Below are 17,174 nucleotides of genomic sequence, written 5' to 3' on the forward strand. Positions count from 1 at the left end.
TGTTTCATCTCATCAACAGTTCTCTTCTTAGATCAATAAATGAAGGTGAGTACAAGGTACAACGTTGCCTTCTTTTATTTATTTATTTTATTTTTTATGGCAGAGACTGAACTAATTTGCCTTTAAATCCACCGTCTGTAAACGTAATATTGTGCATTCCTCGACAAAACTGGCCTTCATATGGACTCAGTTCAGTTGACACCTGCGCGTAACGTTTGCTGAACAAACCCGGCGCAGCCACAGAGAGGGATGGGTTAAAGATTCTTGTTTAAAAGTTTGACTTGGTGCGTAAGTGACTGGACAGAGTTCGTTTAACTGACCAGAGCAGGCTTCAGCCCTCCTCTTTCACAGACAGACCTCCTGGGAACTGATATGTTGTGTATTAGACGCGAAGCTTGGAGGCTGCCTTTCACCCGCGTTGACAAATCCGTGATACATGTCGTGAGCTGACTTCTGCTTCCAACCAAAAGGACTAGTCTGTTTTATTGCAATGGCACAATGGACACTTTTATTTCTCTCCTTTTGTCAAGCACTAGCTCCGCTCGCCAGTGCGCAAGCTCAGCGCGGGGGCCCATGGAGACACAGGATCCAATGGGAGAATAACGGCCAGGTGTACAGCTTAATGAGCACGGGCTCCCAATACCAGGCCCCGGGACGATACAGGGGCCCATCCCGGCTTTACATGAGCAGCAACGGCCACCACCCCGGTTTACACAGACCAGCCTCCCTGCACAGACCGGCACAATATGCCGCCCCTTTCCAATACGCACCGGTCACAGCTCGTGCGTCAGGGGCCAGACTCACGGAGCGCCCTTTGCGCGCGGGTACAACTGGACATCAGGGCACTCCACAGTTCACAGCCGTGAACGCTTCTGCAGCCGCGGTGACTGAAACTGGATTAGCGAGGACTAATGTGGACTCCTCATCCCAGCACACCAGGAGTGAACCAGTAACCCGTTCTCAAAGTCAGTCCTTACGCACGGTGCCAGAGCCTTTGACACGGACACAGAATCAACCGTTACGCACGGTGCCAGAGCCTTTGACACGGACACAGAATCAACCGTTACGCACTGTGCCGGAGTCTTTGGCTCGCGCGCAAACCCAGCCTTTACGCACGGGGCCAGAGCTTGCTCTCGTCTCTAGGGAGCGCGCACAGACGGACGAGTCCATCCCAGGACCTGTTCCGGTTCTGGAGAGAGATCCCGAGGTCCCTGTTTCTTTTGCAGCGATAAATGAGGACACTACAAACGATGTCAACACAAATGCTGTAGACGTGGTGAATGACGACCCTCGGAACCCCTTTAAGAACCACAGAAACTCAGTCCTGTATAATCTGTATCCCAACAGAGCGAGGCCAGCGGCGCGCCCCCAGCGCCCTCCTCCAGGGACCGGCTATGGCACCAGGCTATTCCAAAACGGTTAGTTGTTTTACCTGTGTCTTGATAGCCATAATAAAAATGTAATGCTGTCTTTTAAAAGTTATTTTGTTATTATGTTGTTGGCAATTAATAAAAACAGATAATTTAAAATATTTTTTCAGCTCTCAGTGATGAATGGATGCAAAGTTTAAACTTACTGAATGTATCAACATGAAAGAAATGATTGGTTATTTTTCTTTTGAACTTTGAATTGTCTAAAAACAATAATCACAACCTGTATTTAATTAGTCTTCTCATCAGAAATGACCCATCTGTCTCTCTCCTCTCACTGTCTCCATGTATCTCTCTCTCATTCTCTGTCTGTGCCTTCTTCTCTTCTCACCCCTCTCCTTTCTTCTCTCTCTTCTATAGGCCTGCCCGACTTGGTACCAGACCCATATGCTATTCAGGCTGGCACTTATGTCCAGCGAACGCAGATGTATGCTCTCCGCTGCGCCGCTGAGGAGAACTGTCTGGCCAGGTGAGTGAATTACCAGTGGTGATTCATAATTCACTGAACACACACATACACGTAAGAACAACTTCCTCTATTTTCACAATTCAAGTCAGAAGCCATTAAAATGTCCCATTTTGAGCTGCTAGATAATCACGGTGTCAAACTCTATTAAGCAGCATTACCCAATGTCCTGCCAGTGCACACATGTTCTTGGCTGAATTCCTGAAGCAGTCTTTATTCATGTCGTCAAACTGTTAATATGGTGCAGAAGACCCAATTTGTGTCTAGATCTATTATTTATGTAATTTAAAACATAGTACCTACTCTCTTCAGAAAGGGCATCCAGGGTATAGGTTTGACAAAAATCGATATACAGGTATTGATCCTAAAACATAAGAAAATGAATTTTGAGTGAATAGTTCTTAAAAATGAAATAGGTTTGAATAGGTTTAGAATGGTATTGAACTAAAATAAGACCATCGGATAACAGGGAAGAAACTATTATTTACTATTGAAACGTTCTATCTTCTCTTAAAAAAAAGAATGTTTTTTATTACCACAAACTGGTATCAAGCATCTGTCCTGACTGACATTCACAATATTGTGTTTTTAAAGGTGACAGGTGAAGGTCTTGCATGTCAAATATTGTTATGGAGAAGTGATTGTCCAACAAAATGTTCTGCCAACACATAAATGTTCTGGGATGGTTTTCCAAAAGCATTCAGCAAAATGGAACAAACTAAATCTATTTTTCACAGTTATTTTTAGACTCACCCTCTCTTTCCAAATCCCAGCCCTCTAGTCATAATGTCAAATATTTGTGTTAGTATTACTTTTTTTTTTTTATCATTATGAGAATTATTGACAATGTTAATGAGTAAGTCTTGAAAGTCTAATACAGCGCAAAATGCATAAAACTTCTAATCCGGTAGTCAAAGAAATAGTTTTAATACTCATGTTTGCCATTTAATTCAATTCACTTTTACCGAGCCCAAAATCACCACAGCACTCGCCTCACAGGGCTTCACAAAGTTGTTAATTTAACCAACAGAAAGTTAGAACATCAAACAATAGGTTCACTGGGTTAGTTTGACTCTATTTTTCAGGACACAGGGATATTGTTATAAACTCTCATTAATATAGCGAAAATAAAAATCACCAGTATGGCCTCTGGACAATCATGGGCTCATATGTTGCTTTTTATTTTCATTGATTATATTGAAGGAGATTTACTCACACTCAAACGGGGGGTAGAAAACAGTATTGTGACACTTTTCATATATGCACAGGATCCCACTGCACAGTATTCATCTACCTCACCTCATAATATATACTTGAGTTATTGTACTGTTTAGCTCTGTGTTCTATTGTATTTGTGCTCCTCGTCAGGTCGGCCTACAGCCCCACAGTCCGGGACATCGACTTTAGGGTCCTACTGCGTTTCCCTCAGAAAGTCCGAAACCAGGGCACGGCTGACTTCCTCCCCGTGAAGCCGCGCTATCAGTGGGACTGGCACAGCTGTCACCAGTGAGTCCATGGAGCTAGAAAGAGAATATTTGTTTGAAAGGCATTGAAATTAGCTGTTATTAACATAACATAACAAAAATGTTACTGAACCTAATAGATGATTTAGACTTTAGATTTTCATGTACCATGTTGTATTTTATAGTAATTGTTTGATGTGGCTGACCACAGTTGTTGGTGTGGGGTGAGGTGCAATGTCTAAACTGGTTAAAGATGCACTATATAACTTTTTCTAGTGGAGGGTCCACCACCTTCTTGTCTCCATGGATATATGGCTTTGCCCGGAATGTTCCACAGTATGGCATTAAATTTACTGATGTCCATGCAGGGAACCAGGTGACACCACCAGGTCAAGTCCTAGATCAGAGGGTCTAAGGTCTGAGGCCCACTCATAGTAATGAATGTTTTTTAAGGTGTTTTGTGCAATGAAAACACCTGTAATTAAATTTAAAGTTTAATGCCATATTGTGGAACATTCACTGCAAGGTTACACCATCTCCTGGAGACAAGCAGGTGGCGAATGTATCACCAAAAGGGTTGCATAATGCAGACCAATATTCAGTGTAAATGGAATACTGTACAGACTTAACCTGATCCTGACAGTTCTTGGAGATCCTTATACAATCCTACAACAATATAATAAAGCTGAATAATGAAAAGTTTTAAAGATACAAGATTTGTTTTTGATTTGTAATGTATGAAATTACACTACATAATTGCATCCTCGATATAATGGTAGTATGCATGCAGGAATGGTGAAGACACTAAAGAAGTGTATAATGTGTTATATTGCAGTGCAGTATTATATATGTATGTTTGTTGACATGACTCAATGATGACATGTGTCTTGCTCAAAGGCATTACCACAGCATGGAGGCCTTCAGTAACTACGACCTGTTGGACTCCGTGACAGGGAGGAAGGTGGCTGAGGGACACAAGGCCAGCTTCTGTTTAGAGGATACCAGCTGTGAGCCCGGGTTCAGGAGGAGATACGCCTGCACCGCGCATACACAGGTAAAAAGGGCAGTGTTACACCTCAGATACATAGAAAGGGTAAAAAGGGTGGGGCAACACCTCAAAGACATAGACTGTGTGTGGGGGGGGGGGGGGGGGGGGGGTGCGTGCGTGTGTGTGTGGTGTGTCGCTTGCAGGTTAGCTATATCCATTTATATATACAGTCTATACTCACATACACAGGTGAAGAGGGCGAGGCTACACCTCACATACCTTCTAACTAAAAGGGAGTCTAGACTGCTCTTGTCAACTCCAGACAAATATTACACGATATATTAAATAGGAAACTCAAACTGCCTGCATACCATATTGTGTAATATTTGTCTTGGCTTAATATCACAAAATGAATCATTTCCATATTTTAGACTTACTTTACAAAAGTTGAATTGATCAATAACCTCATAAATTGACTTTAAAGCAGTGAGGAAACACATCCTGTCAGAAGGAAGTTATTTGTTTTGAGTCTAGTCTGGTGATCCTGGCTTTAATACTGTTAAACAAAACCTCAGAGTACTCCGTCTGCTGCAGTTTCCTCTGGAGCTGAACCTCTCTGTGTTTGTGTGTTTAGGGCCTGAGTCCCGGGTGCCATGACATCTACGCTGCCAACATTGACTGTCAGTGGATCGACATCACTGACGTGCCTCCGGGAAACTATGTGCTCAAGGTAAACACACAAACTCAATCACTCAAACGTATATTAGTTCACAGTATTGATGATAACTAAATCAATGTGTCTTTTGTCTGATGTGTTATGCTCACTATTAAAGCTCCTGTACCCAATTTTTTCTCATGTATTTGAGTAAAATTTGTCTTGACCCAGTACAGATATATTGTATTAGCAGCTCTTGACGTTAAAATATGACCACTGTATACTGTCTACATTTAATTACAAAGCATTTAATTGTCCGATAATCAGGAAGTGCTCGTTAATATTCTAGTTATTGTTAAGAAAACTTACACCAAAACTCCACACTGGTCTCTGAAAGTTGTGAAAAGCATTTATAAAACTCATTGCAGTGAATAATTAAGATGCGTGGAATGTAAAATGTAAGTGGCGAATGACTTGAAATAACACTGAAAACCATTTAACATTACACATTCAGAACAGTACAGTTTTTTCTCATTTATATTAATTTACACAAAAGCCCACTTCTCTGTTCAGAAAGACTCACTCACTCATGATGTTTTCCAGATAACTGTCAACCCAAACTTCCACGTCCTTGAGTCCGACTTCACCAACAACATCGTGAGGTGTGACATCACATACACCGGAGTCTACGCCCAGACACGAAACTGTCGGATCACACGGTGAGCTCAATACAATGAGAATTAATCATATTTATGTTATTAGGTCATTATTTTAATTTCTCTTTTTCTCTACAGGAGTTAACCCCTTTATCCACTATAGGACACTTTTGGTGCTACATTTGGTGCTATATTCCTGCCACAGAGTCAAGTTTTGGCTGCATAAAAATTACATTAATTCAGTCAAGACTTGGTTTGTTGTTGTATTGTGTTGTATTTCCTTTCATTTTAATAATTTCAGCTCTTCTGCTTGAATTTGCTGCTTTGCTTATTGTTACATTGTACAATTATTTCTACCACTCTTGCATTAGAGTATGTAAATTGAATGCATGTTTGAATGGGAGATATGAGTGATAGTTGAATTGTGTAAATTTGTCTAAAAATGTGCATTAATTGTATGTAGATTTTGTATGTGCAATGCAATAATAAACATCTGTTATTGCTATACTTTCTTCTCTTTATTTTAATAGTAATTAGCTACTGTATAACACACTCATATCAGTCTGTGGTGAAGGAGGTACCTGGAATAGTCTCAGATTTTAAAATATTAGTATTTGAAAATAAAAGGTTATTTGTAGTAAATTTGACATCTTTATGTAATAACAATTTATCATTATGGAACAGATTTAGTAGTACCTGATCTTGGGTGTACTCAGCGTGTGAGATAGAGCTTAGGGAATACTCATTGAGGCAAGAAATGTTGGAAACCACTGAAGGAATCATGTGGTTTTGTATTTATTTGACAGAATTCCATTTTTCATCCGCCTAAATGCATTTATCCCATTGAGACAAGCAGGTGTAAGAGCAACTCAGGCAATACTACACCGTATACTATATACCTTTATAAGAGGCTTGAGAAGTTTCAAGTAGTTTCCTTTCCTCTGATAGAAAAGCCCTCTTTCATAGCAAAAGGGTGTGTGGTGGATATAGCAGGGCAGTTTCAGATCCTGTCGCGGTGTCTTCACAGAGAAACGTGAGCAAACACTTGAACCATCTCCGCTGTTTGTCTCGGAGCCTCAGTCTGCTGTTTCCTTCCAAAGTAAAGCTCTTGCCAGCACAGAACGGTGAAATATGGATTCAGCTCAAAGAAATTACAGAATACATTTATTTGGACATGTCATTCTGATTTTAGTTACACAACGTCCTCTTCTGAAGGATTAGATGAATTCAACTTTGCGGTGAAGTGACTGATGACGTTGGCAACTTTCACTTGTTCATGCTGTAGATGTATAATTGCAGTAAAGCATTATTTTTTTTTTCGAACACTAAAAGGCACTTTACTTTGCATTACTCGCAATCCACATTCGTTTACAGGCTAGTTGGGTGAAGTGTCTTGCCTAATGACACAAGTACAGAGTGCACTGAACCACCCACCCCCACGTTTGTTGTCATTGTTTTAAAATGCAGATTTATTTTGCTGCGTCTATCTAATATTGTCACCATACTGTGGGACAACAGGCAAAGAGAGACAAGCAGGTGGATGACGCTACAGTACATAGTGTTAATTGATTTAAAGAAAGGGAATTACAAAACAGCATTCCTTGGGGATGTGAAGCTAACTTGGGGCACTGCTCTGTCTGAAGCTTTGTTACTCAAGTTAGACTTTAATCTGAGTTTTATTTTAGCACAATCATAAAGACCATAAAGAACTGACTTAGAATAATTTGTACTCATAAACAAGTCTCTCACACATAAAATAACAGCCACAAACTAGCTAGCATTAGCCACCAGTTAGCCACTCTCCTCCACTATTTTCTTGAAAACCAAACACCTACACAGGACCATGAACACTCATATTGATCACAGGCTCCTGAAAATGAGTTTGAATCCATTTTGTATTTTTTCTTGAATTTTCAGACCATCTAAAACTTATTTGGGAGTGTTTGCATTATGTCACCATGGTAACTGCTGAACAATCCAACATGGACGTACATGTAGAACCCCCCCCCCCCAATGTGATATCACTGCAAAGTATCAATAGTCCTTCTAGTCACAAAATTGCTCTATTTCATCCACCTGTTAGTACTGCTTTGCAAAAACAACAGTCTATTTTTGCCTGTCGAATCGCCGTGACCTGACTTGATCCAGGTCCCGTGGTGATAGTGGACAGCTGAGTGTGAGGTTGGTCTCCAGACACTAGTGAATCTGTCCAACCATTCATTCGATGTTATTTTATTACAGGAGAGTTTTCATAACACGCACTAGACCGTTTCAAACTCTCCAAGAGCTGCACCTGACCAAGAGGACACTGCCTCTGCTCTCACATGTGGTCTGAGTGGTGAGGTGTAGTGGAAAACAGCCGTACACAGGGCCTATATGCACTGATGAATGCACATGTCTGCATGGAAAGTAAGCAATTGAGTTTCTTGTGTTTGAGGAAAATTGTACATAATATATAATAGATCAAATGAATAGTATATTTATTAGCACCGTGTTGCTAACAGAGGTCCAACATGCTTTTTGACATGTCAGAAGACAAGAACAGGATCATTTCAAAACTTATTTGCCTGTAACTTTTAATTTAATGCTTTAATAAGTTTAATGCCTTACTGTGGAACATTCCAAAACAAAGCAATAACATCTCAGACACACAGGTAGCATAACTTCCACCACAAATGTTACACAGTGCAGCTTTAAGAAAAAAAGAAAACTCCACCTGAAGCTATTCTAATCCTAGAATAAATGCTCTGGTTTTGTAACAAAACAAAAAAAAACAAAAAACAAAAAAACTATAATTAACCTCTTTAGCCAAAACAATCTCTGGACATTACAAAGTTTTTGCTTCTCATTTACTGCTTTTGGTTCAAAACTGTGATGGCTGAGTAACTAGCATTCTTGCCTCACAGCAAGAAGTTTCCCGTTTTGGCTCCCTAGCTGTCCGGCCTTTCTGTGTGGAGTTTGTTTTCCCTGTGTCTGATGAGTTTCCTCTGGGCACTCTGGTTTTCCCCATCAACCCAAAACATGCACAACAGGTAAAATCCTTCTGCCAAGTAGTGGTCCTGACCAAGACTAGCACAACCCCTGGAGACTTAACCTTAACCTTGACAATGATTAAGCCATGTGATTAAACTGGTTCTTTATACATCAGTGTTTTGCTGGGCTAACACACTAATTCAAACAGAAGTGTTAGCAAAATGTTCCCTGTAAACGTAGCAGTGTGAAGTAAGAGTTGGTAAAGCAGGTAACCATGACGCACTGCATTTCTGAACCAAGGACAGAGCCAGGCAGACGGATTGATTAGACCCAATTGAACTGCTCTGACTTTTGCCAAGACGTTGCTTGCCTCTGCCAGAATAGATGTCTATGTTTTCCAACCAGTCTGGAAAGCCCCTTGACTTTAACAGAGCCCAATTTACAGCTAGGTGTCTGGGAATTCAGTGCAAAAAACTGATTGTCATGGGCCAAAACTATGCCAAATATTCAACCTTCAAAAAATGCAGTTTAGTTATCATGTAGTCTTGTTTCTTGCCTTTTTCAATTCATTCCGGTTTGAGATTTTAAACATTTGAAAGAGAGAGGACAGTGGTTGTTTGCTCAGCTGTGAGGCCTTATACGCAGACATCTGGAAGGAGGGTCATGTTAGCTCAAGACAAGCACAAAATGGTCGTCCAAAAAACACAAATGAGAGTAGTTAAAATTGGCCCCAGTTGGTATCTAATAGATAGGTAATAGGGAGAGTACACACTAAAAATGTAATTATGGATTTCAATAAATGTATTATGTTCTTTCAGTTACATTTTTGTTCATTCAATTTAAACATATTATGCTGTTTTCTGATCTATGTTATAATGTTGTATCCTCATCCAACCATACCTGGAGTTGTGTTTTGTTTCATTCACAGATGTTCAACACACAAACCCTGCACATTTAGGCTGAGCTCTTCTCTCAAACAGAAAACACTCTATTCCATCTTATGATGTTGTAATACATGAAGTGCTCCACTGTGTTTTTAAACTCCACATACTAGAATCATTTTGTTCATTTCAGTCCTGGAATTGCCAATCTCTATCAAGCAAATGGTAAAAAGTAGCTGTTAACTTTAAAACTAGTGTTTCATGACATCACAAGGTGGAAAAGAGCATTTTGAGCTTTGTAGATGTAGACAGACTAATAATAAAGTGTTACTCAAACATGTGTGAATGAAACAAAACACAACTATGTATGTTTTTGAGGAGGTAAGATTATAACTTGGCTAAAAGCTACAAAAGTAGCTTTTAGCCACTTTTGTGTAATATAGGGCCGTTATGTAGATTAAATGAAAATCCAAGTATATACTTTGGATCAGCATAATGCATGGGAAAAAATGACACAATAACCTACATTTATGTTAAGCCATCATTCCGTTTTAGAGCGTACCATGTGTGCTGCAGACTGGTATATGCATCTACATCAACAGTGCTGTGAAAAAGTAGTTACTTACCGATTTCTTACTTTTTCTGCACCTTGGTCATTCTTAGCCATTTCAGATCAAGAAAACTTAAATATCAGACAAAGATAACTCACAAGTAAACACAAAATGCAGTGAGAGCCGATAATAACGCCCGAAACCTAGTAAATGGTTGAACCACCCTCAGCAGCAACAACTGCAGTCAAGCACTGGCGATAACTGGCAGTGAGTCTTTCACATCGCTGTGGAGGAATTTTGGCCCACTCTTCTTTGCAGAATTCTTTTAAATCAGCCACATCGGAGGATTTCCGAGCATGAACCACGTTTTTAAGTTCATGCCACAGCATCTCTATTGGGCTCAGGTATGAACTTTGACTAGGAGTCATTTTGTTTTTTAAGCCATTCAGAAGTGGACCTGCTTGTGTGCTCTGGATTATTGTCCTGCTACAGAACCCAAGTGTGCTTCAGCTGAAGGTCACAGACTGATGGCCGGACATTCTCCTTCAGGAATTGTATGTAGAGAGCAGAGTTCATGGTTCCTTCAATCACAGCAAGCTGTTCAGGTCCTGAAGCAGCAAACCAGCCCCAAACCATGACACCACCACCATGTTTCACTGTTGGCGTATGTTCTATCAAATGCTCTGTTTATTTTACGCCAGATGTAACAGGATGGACTCCTTCCAAAAAGTTCAACTTTTGTTTCATCAGTCCACACAATATTTTCCCAAAAACATTGGGGATCATCAAGATGTTTTTTTTGGCAAAAGTGAGACGAGCTTTTATGTTCTTTTTTGTCAGCAGTGGCTTTCGCTTTGGAAGTCTGCCATGCACACCATTTTTGCCTTGTCTTTCTTATGGTTGAGTCATGAACACTGACCTTTACTGAGGCAAGTGAGGCCTGCAGTTGTTTAGATGTTGTTCTGGGTTCCTTTGTGACCTCCTGGCTCAGTCGTCGTTGTTCTATTGGGGTAATTTTTTTAGGCCGGTCACTCCTGAGAAGATTCACCACTGTACCACACTTTCTGCATTTATGGATAATGGCTCTCACTGTGGTTCGCTGGAGTCCCAAAGATTTAGAAATGGCTTTGTAACCTTTTCCAGACTGAGTCAATTACTTTTCTTCTTATCTGCTCCTGAATTTCTTTGGATCACGGCATGATGTCTTGGGTTCTGTATGGCTGACTTCACCTTGTCAGACAGGTTCTATTATTTGATTTGAAAGGTCTGGCAGCATCAGGCCTGGGTGTGGCTACGAAATTGAACTCAGCTTTCCACAATAACATGATTAATCACAGTTACCTCATCATTTAACAAGGGGGGCAGTTACTTTTTCACACAGGATCATGTAAATTTGGATAGTATTTTTCTCTTAACAAATATGAAAGAAAACAGAAAAGCTGCATTTTATGTTTACTTGGGTTATCTTTGTTTAATATTTAAATTTGTTTGATGATCTGAAACAGTGAAAAAAGTATGAAATCAGGAACCGGGCAAATACTTTTTCATAGCATTGTATTATTTTGTTCTTATTTTTTATTGTTTTTATTTATTTGTTGGTTGAAATATTGCTTTTTTAAAAATTTCAACAGAAATCTCTCCAAATGGAATAAGATGTCAATAATCTATACAAAACTACATAATCTATATTCAATAATCTATAATCTATTTTTTCAATGTACTCAGAAGATATATTGATTACATCTTTATTAATTCCTGTACCTATTTTAACCTGTCCTGTTGCATTATTTTAGACCTAGTTAAGTCCAGGTTTAGTCCTACTTTTTCTATGGCATGCCACTTGCAAATCCACCCAGGTTTTTTAGTTCAAGTGTAGTCCACGATTCTGCCTTTGTTGAAAATTGTTCGTAAAACCCAAATATTTTCTGGTCTGGTCTAAAAATACTTACGACGGACAGTTTGAATTTTCCGGATGCATCAGCAGATCCTTGGATGGGTTGGGCTGTCTGCAGGCCTGACCCGGGGCAGAGCCTGGTATTTGGAGGTCAGTTCAAACAAAGCAGGGCCACATTTAAACAGACAGGGGCAGACGGGGCAGAGGGGGCAGGCAGGGGCACAAGACGGCAGGGTGGATGGACAGGAGCAGGGAAATGCCTCAAAGTTCAGGGCAGGAGAGGAGGAGGGGGGGGCAGGTCTGTTTGGATGGAAATATCAGGTTGTCTGAACAAGATATAGTACATACAAAAAATACTAGAGACAGACAGTAGTGTTTTGTGCAAAGGGATGAGTGACAACTATAATTGAAATCTTTTATTCAAGTTTTTACCCCAGATTCCTTTGTTGTTGTTCAAAATTACATAACATCTTGCTGGTTAAAGGTACAGTATGTAACTCTGTGGAGGGGGCATTTGGCATTTCACCTGTATGATTCAATGGAAACAGAAAGTTAAAACCATACTTGGAATATTCTTCATGGAGATAGATGCAGTACGTTTATACCATTTATACTTGACCAGGAAAATAAAAGTCAGGTTTGCATCACCACAAATTTACCTGGAGAAAAATTAAGAGTTGTTTTAGTCTATTTTTGGTCTAAAAAGTTACATCCTGCGGCTTTAAAGAAAACATATCACTCTTTTTTCAGGTACCGTAAGCATGATTTATATTTTGTTTTGTTATCAGATTTAAAATGGCTAATAATACCATTAACTGGACCATTAACTTTCTGTTGAAAACTGTAGAAGTAAAACGTCCCAACTCTTCACAGTGGCATTTTACTGTAGCAAGCAGCACATTTTTATTTTTCATTGTTGACAAAATTACTACTTGACATTTTTAAACCCTGAGTATGAATCTTTTGACTAAACGCAAATAAGAACAGGGTTGTGGGCGGGGACAGGGGCTAGGTGAAATCAGACATTTTTAAAGCACTCCTCAAATGTAGGAATGATGAGGAAACACTGTTATAACATGGTTAAAGAAATACATTTTACATAATAACTAACAGATATGTAACATGTGTCTAACTCTTTGATTCATTATAACAAAACAATGTCAGTGATTTATTTTCTGGATTCATTTGGTAGTTTGGACATGATGAAGAGACATCAGGCATATTTCTCTTCTTCTGTTGGTGGATAGTAACCAACACTGGCATTGGAGTGTGAGCCCTGCATGAGCACATCTGCTTTACCACTGAGCCACTGTGAGGGGCATTTCACTAATAGTACACTAGTAGCAGTACATTTTGTTTTTGAGTTCATTCATGTTTAGAGTAACTTACTTTAACCATCTCTGTTTTGGAGAAGTAAAAATGTTGTGTTTATATGCTAATGTGGGCCTATATGCATCACAACACATTATTATGCATTATGCACATTTGGTATTAGCAGTCATGTTCCCATCGCCGTTATCAGGGTGGAGTAAACAGGAGCAGAGAATCAGGTTGAGTTTAAGTATATTCTGCATTTACATGTATTGAGTCATACATATTCACTGGTTCCAGCTTCCTGTTATAATGCAACATTATAAGGAATTTTTACCATTCAAAAGATAAGATATTTTGTTTCAAATTGTTAATTACTATGGCAACAGTACTATAACTATCCATAACTATCTCTCTATAACTGTTTCATCATCTGCAAGATCTGACAGAAGCACTTAAAGTCATTTTATATGGTTTGCTGTGGCTCAAAGTAATTTCTCACCTTATGCATTCTGGGCATCCTAATTATTCACTGCATTGAGTTAAGTGCTTTCTACAACTCTCAAAGACCAGTGCAAGGTTAAAGCTAACAACAACTAGCATGCTAACACACACTGTCTTATCATCAGACAAAAAAAACGTTTTGTAGATGCATACAGCACATAGGCGTATTTTGACCTCGAGAGCTGCTCTCTGTTTGGGGGAAAGACATATTTTGTCCATATACATGGGAAAAATCAGACCCTTTAATAATTCAGCATCTTTTTTTCTCCTCCTTCTCTCCCGCAGGCTGGGTTATTAGACTTGATATTTGACGTGGTATTTGCCTGGATTTGCTGTTCTTTGATTGTCGATCCCCATTTCCATCTCTCCATAATCTCTGCTTCGCTTCCTTCAAACACCACAAACTAATTTTTCTCCTAAACTGTTTGTCTTGTGCTGCGGAGAAGCCCTGAGTCATAATGAAATTGACGAAATGCTTCCTGCGCTCAGTCTCTTGGCAGCAGATAGTGTTGACAATAAAAATGAGGGCTGTGTCTTTCCGGAGGTCGTGTCTTGTCCCTAGAGGAGATTAATGATTATATTTTCGGTTTACCACACAGACCACTTTATTCTACTTTTTTAATCCAATTCTCAGACTGCAAGAAATAGCTAAATAGAAAGGGCCACTACAGTTTGCTAGTTTGCTCAAAGTCAATTTGCTTTTATGATTATTGTCAGAATTGCTCTAGAAGTTCTCAATTAATCACATTCTAAACAAAAATATCCTTACATTTGATTAATGTAATAGATAAATTGCCTACAATGTGAGATTCATGAACAAGTCTGCTCTTTTGAGCGGTTCCTTAACATGAATATTTGGATATGGATCTCATTTTGTTCCTTCTAAATTCATATTATTATTGTGGTGCCACTTTCAGTTTGAACCATTTAAACACATTTAAGGCTTGATCTCTCAAGATAAGTTTGTTGTTAAAAAGAGCTCTCACACTGGCTCTTTGAAATGAACAGATCAAAAAGATTTGGATCCCATAAAAGAGCCGAAAGTCCCATCTCTATTGCGTACCATAAGCAATTTCAATAACTTAATTCCATCCATCCAAATTTCAAATAGTCTAAAAAGTTATATTGAAGTTATATGTAACTGTGTTATTTTGAATTTATAAATAGATATACATATATAGATAACATGTATATATAAAAAACAAGTGTAATGACAATGGAATCTAAATACATAGCATTGATAAAACAGTTTCAATAACCTATGTAACCTGGAAGCTAATGAAAACATATGTACACATTTGTAACACTGAGTGAGGTTTAATCTTACCTTTAAAACATTGTAACCATGAATGACTTGCAGAGAAAGATGGTGTAGAAATATAAACCCTGCAATTGCTCAGTGTTGCAACATTTTCACTCTCCTCCGCGCTCTCTCTAATAAATCGTTAATGTTGGTGTTTCTTTCATTTATTCATGGACTGATGTGGCTACTCCCAAATGTGCTGGTTTTGTTTCTGACATTTTGTTATTTAAAAGTTGCTTTCATTTGTCAAAGGGACAGAATTACCTTTTCACTCAAATGTGGATTTAGTTTTGGGGAGAAGAATGACAGGATTTTTAGAGTGTTGCCCTTGTCTGAGAGATTTATTTTAAAAGATGATGGAGTTTAGACTTATGGCATTTGACAAACACCTTTCAAGGCTTCACTAGCTGCAGATCATATAAAAAGATGCAGATCTGCACAGTTTCACTATGTAACAGCTAGTTTTCACTCTTCTTTCAATTTGACAAAATGTAAAATTAACAATAACTTAAGGTTATACACTGTGGTCTCTTTTATCCACTGGAGCAACTTAAAGTGGCGCTAAAGACTAAATCCACTTTTTTCACTAATAAACTGTCTATATGGTGTTTTAATAGTATGATCTACTGTATGACATCACTCAGAATTACAGTCAGGTGTTTCTGATTACAAACACCTGCCTGCAGGGGGCAGAGTTTGAAGTGTGGATAGACCAATCACACCATTCTTCATATGTCCAAACCCCGCCCTTCCTCCCTGAGTCTTTTCTTTAGTCCAAAGGTACTGCCCACTTTATCATCTCTATTTGAAATGTGGACAGAGTTAATATGTTTAGTCCTACTTTAAAGGAACTGTATGCAGCCTGTGCTCTGTTTTAAAAATGATCTTACAATCACAACTGAACCTCAGTTTCCAGTGTCTTAACCTGTAGATAAAAGACATACACAAGTTTTTCCTCATTAACAATATATGGACAGACCATGCTTCAGTGGGTGAACCTCCAGAATTCACTCACTGAGCTGCAGAGGCTGCACTAGCACTGATTAATGACTGGTTGCCGGTGTGCTTTAGGTAGTAATAATACAGATCAGTGAGAGTCCTACTTGTGCTTTATAACAATTTCTGTGTCTTCTGTTCACATCACAGTGAATAATTAGGATACTAGGTAAGTACGGGATTTTTAAGACAGTAAATCTGGCACAGAGTCTTTAACATGTTTGATTGGTGATATAAAATTGAACTCAAGTCTGCATTTCCTTACATTCTTTGGGGAGGTTCTTTTATAGATGTTTTATTTCTTGTGAATGAACTCCTCTTTGCTGTGACTGTAGTGTTATTGACATTTAGCTTCACATCTCTCTCTGATTCATGCCCAACTGTGACAAAAGACTACAGATTGTGTGTCATCTCCATCTGTGCGCTGCTGCCACCGGCTCCATACAAATGTACTGTCTGCCTCAAACAGCCTGCAGCCCACACTGTAAAATCAAATCCACTTCTTCAAAATATTTACTGGATTGACTTCTTTTTATTTATCTATTTATCTTTCAGTCACTCATTTATTTTCCTAGATTGAAATCTGAAGAATCAAATCTTTAACTCTAACTCCAGACATTCCTTACTGCAATGTAGTAAGAGTAAACTCATTTAGATCATTTGGCTTTCAAGTAAGATTTTTATTTATTTTTTGTACCTTTTCACTGTGCAATATATAAGTTTTTTGGTGGTAGGTCTGCCACCCACTTGTCTCATGAAGATGTTATTGCTTAGAATGCTCCACAGTATGGCATTTAACATGTCTAGGTAACATTTATTCAATTGTGGGTGTTTTTATTGCTTAAAATACCTTGAAAAACAACCATTCTTACTGTTAGCAGGCTTGCCTCTCCATAGACCTGACTTACCGGGCCATGCAGACAAGACTCGTGGAGTACCGGGGACATGTGGAGATTAGGCGCACTAGAACCTGCCGTGTGGGCCCTGTCAGCGTGGTGTAGTGTTGTGGGTGTTGAGTTATAATGGAATTTCAGTAGATTAGTCTGATTAATTGTACTCCCCTATGCCCCCTACCGGCCACATGTGGAATATTTCAAGCAAGC

General features: G+C 39.1%; 1 protein-coding gene across 1 annotated transcript; it reads left to right on the forward strand.

Moving 5' to 3' along the window:
• Nucleotides 1–292: 292 nt before the first annotated feature.
• Nucleotides 293–6,072, forward strand: LOC117385307 (protein-lysine 6-oxidase-like). Its single transcript, XM_033982604.2, has 7 exons — nt 293–1,418; nt 1,791–1,899; nt 3,265–3,402; nt 4,257–4,413; nt 4,982–5,077; nt 5,606–5,721; nt 5,797–6,072. The coding sequence occupies exons 1-7, from the start codon at nt 491–493 to the stop codon at nt 5,801–5,803; spliced, it is 1,551 nt and encodes a 516-aa protein (XP_033838495.2). The 5' UTR covers nt 293–490; the 3' UTR covers nt 5,804–6,072.
• Nucleotides 6,073–17,174: the final 11,102 nt, after the last annotated feature.

The sequence above is a fragment of the Periophthalmus magnuspinnatus genome, chromosome 17, assembly GCF_009829125.3.
Source record: "Periophthalmus magnuspinnatus isolate fPerMag1 chromosome 17, fPerMag1.2.pri, whole genome shotgun sequence".
In the NCBI taxonomy this organism is placed as follows: domain Eukaryota; kingdom Metazoa; phylum Chordata; class Actinopteri; order Gobiiformes; family Gobiidae; genus Periophthalmus; species Periophthalmus magnuspinnatus.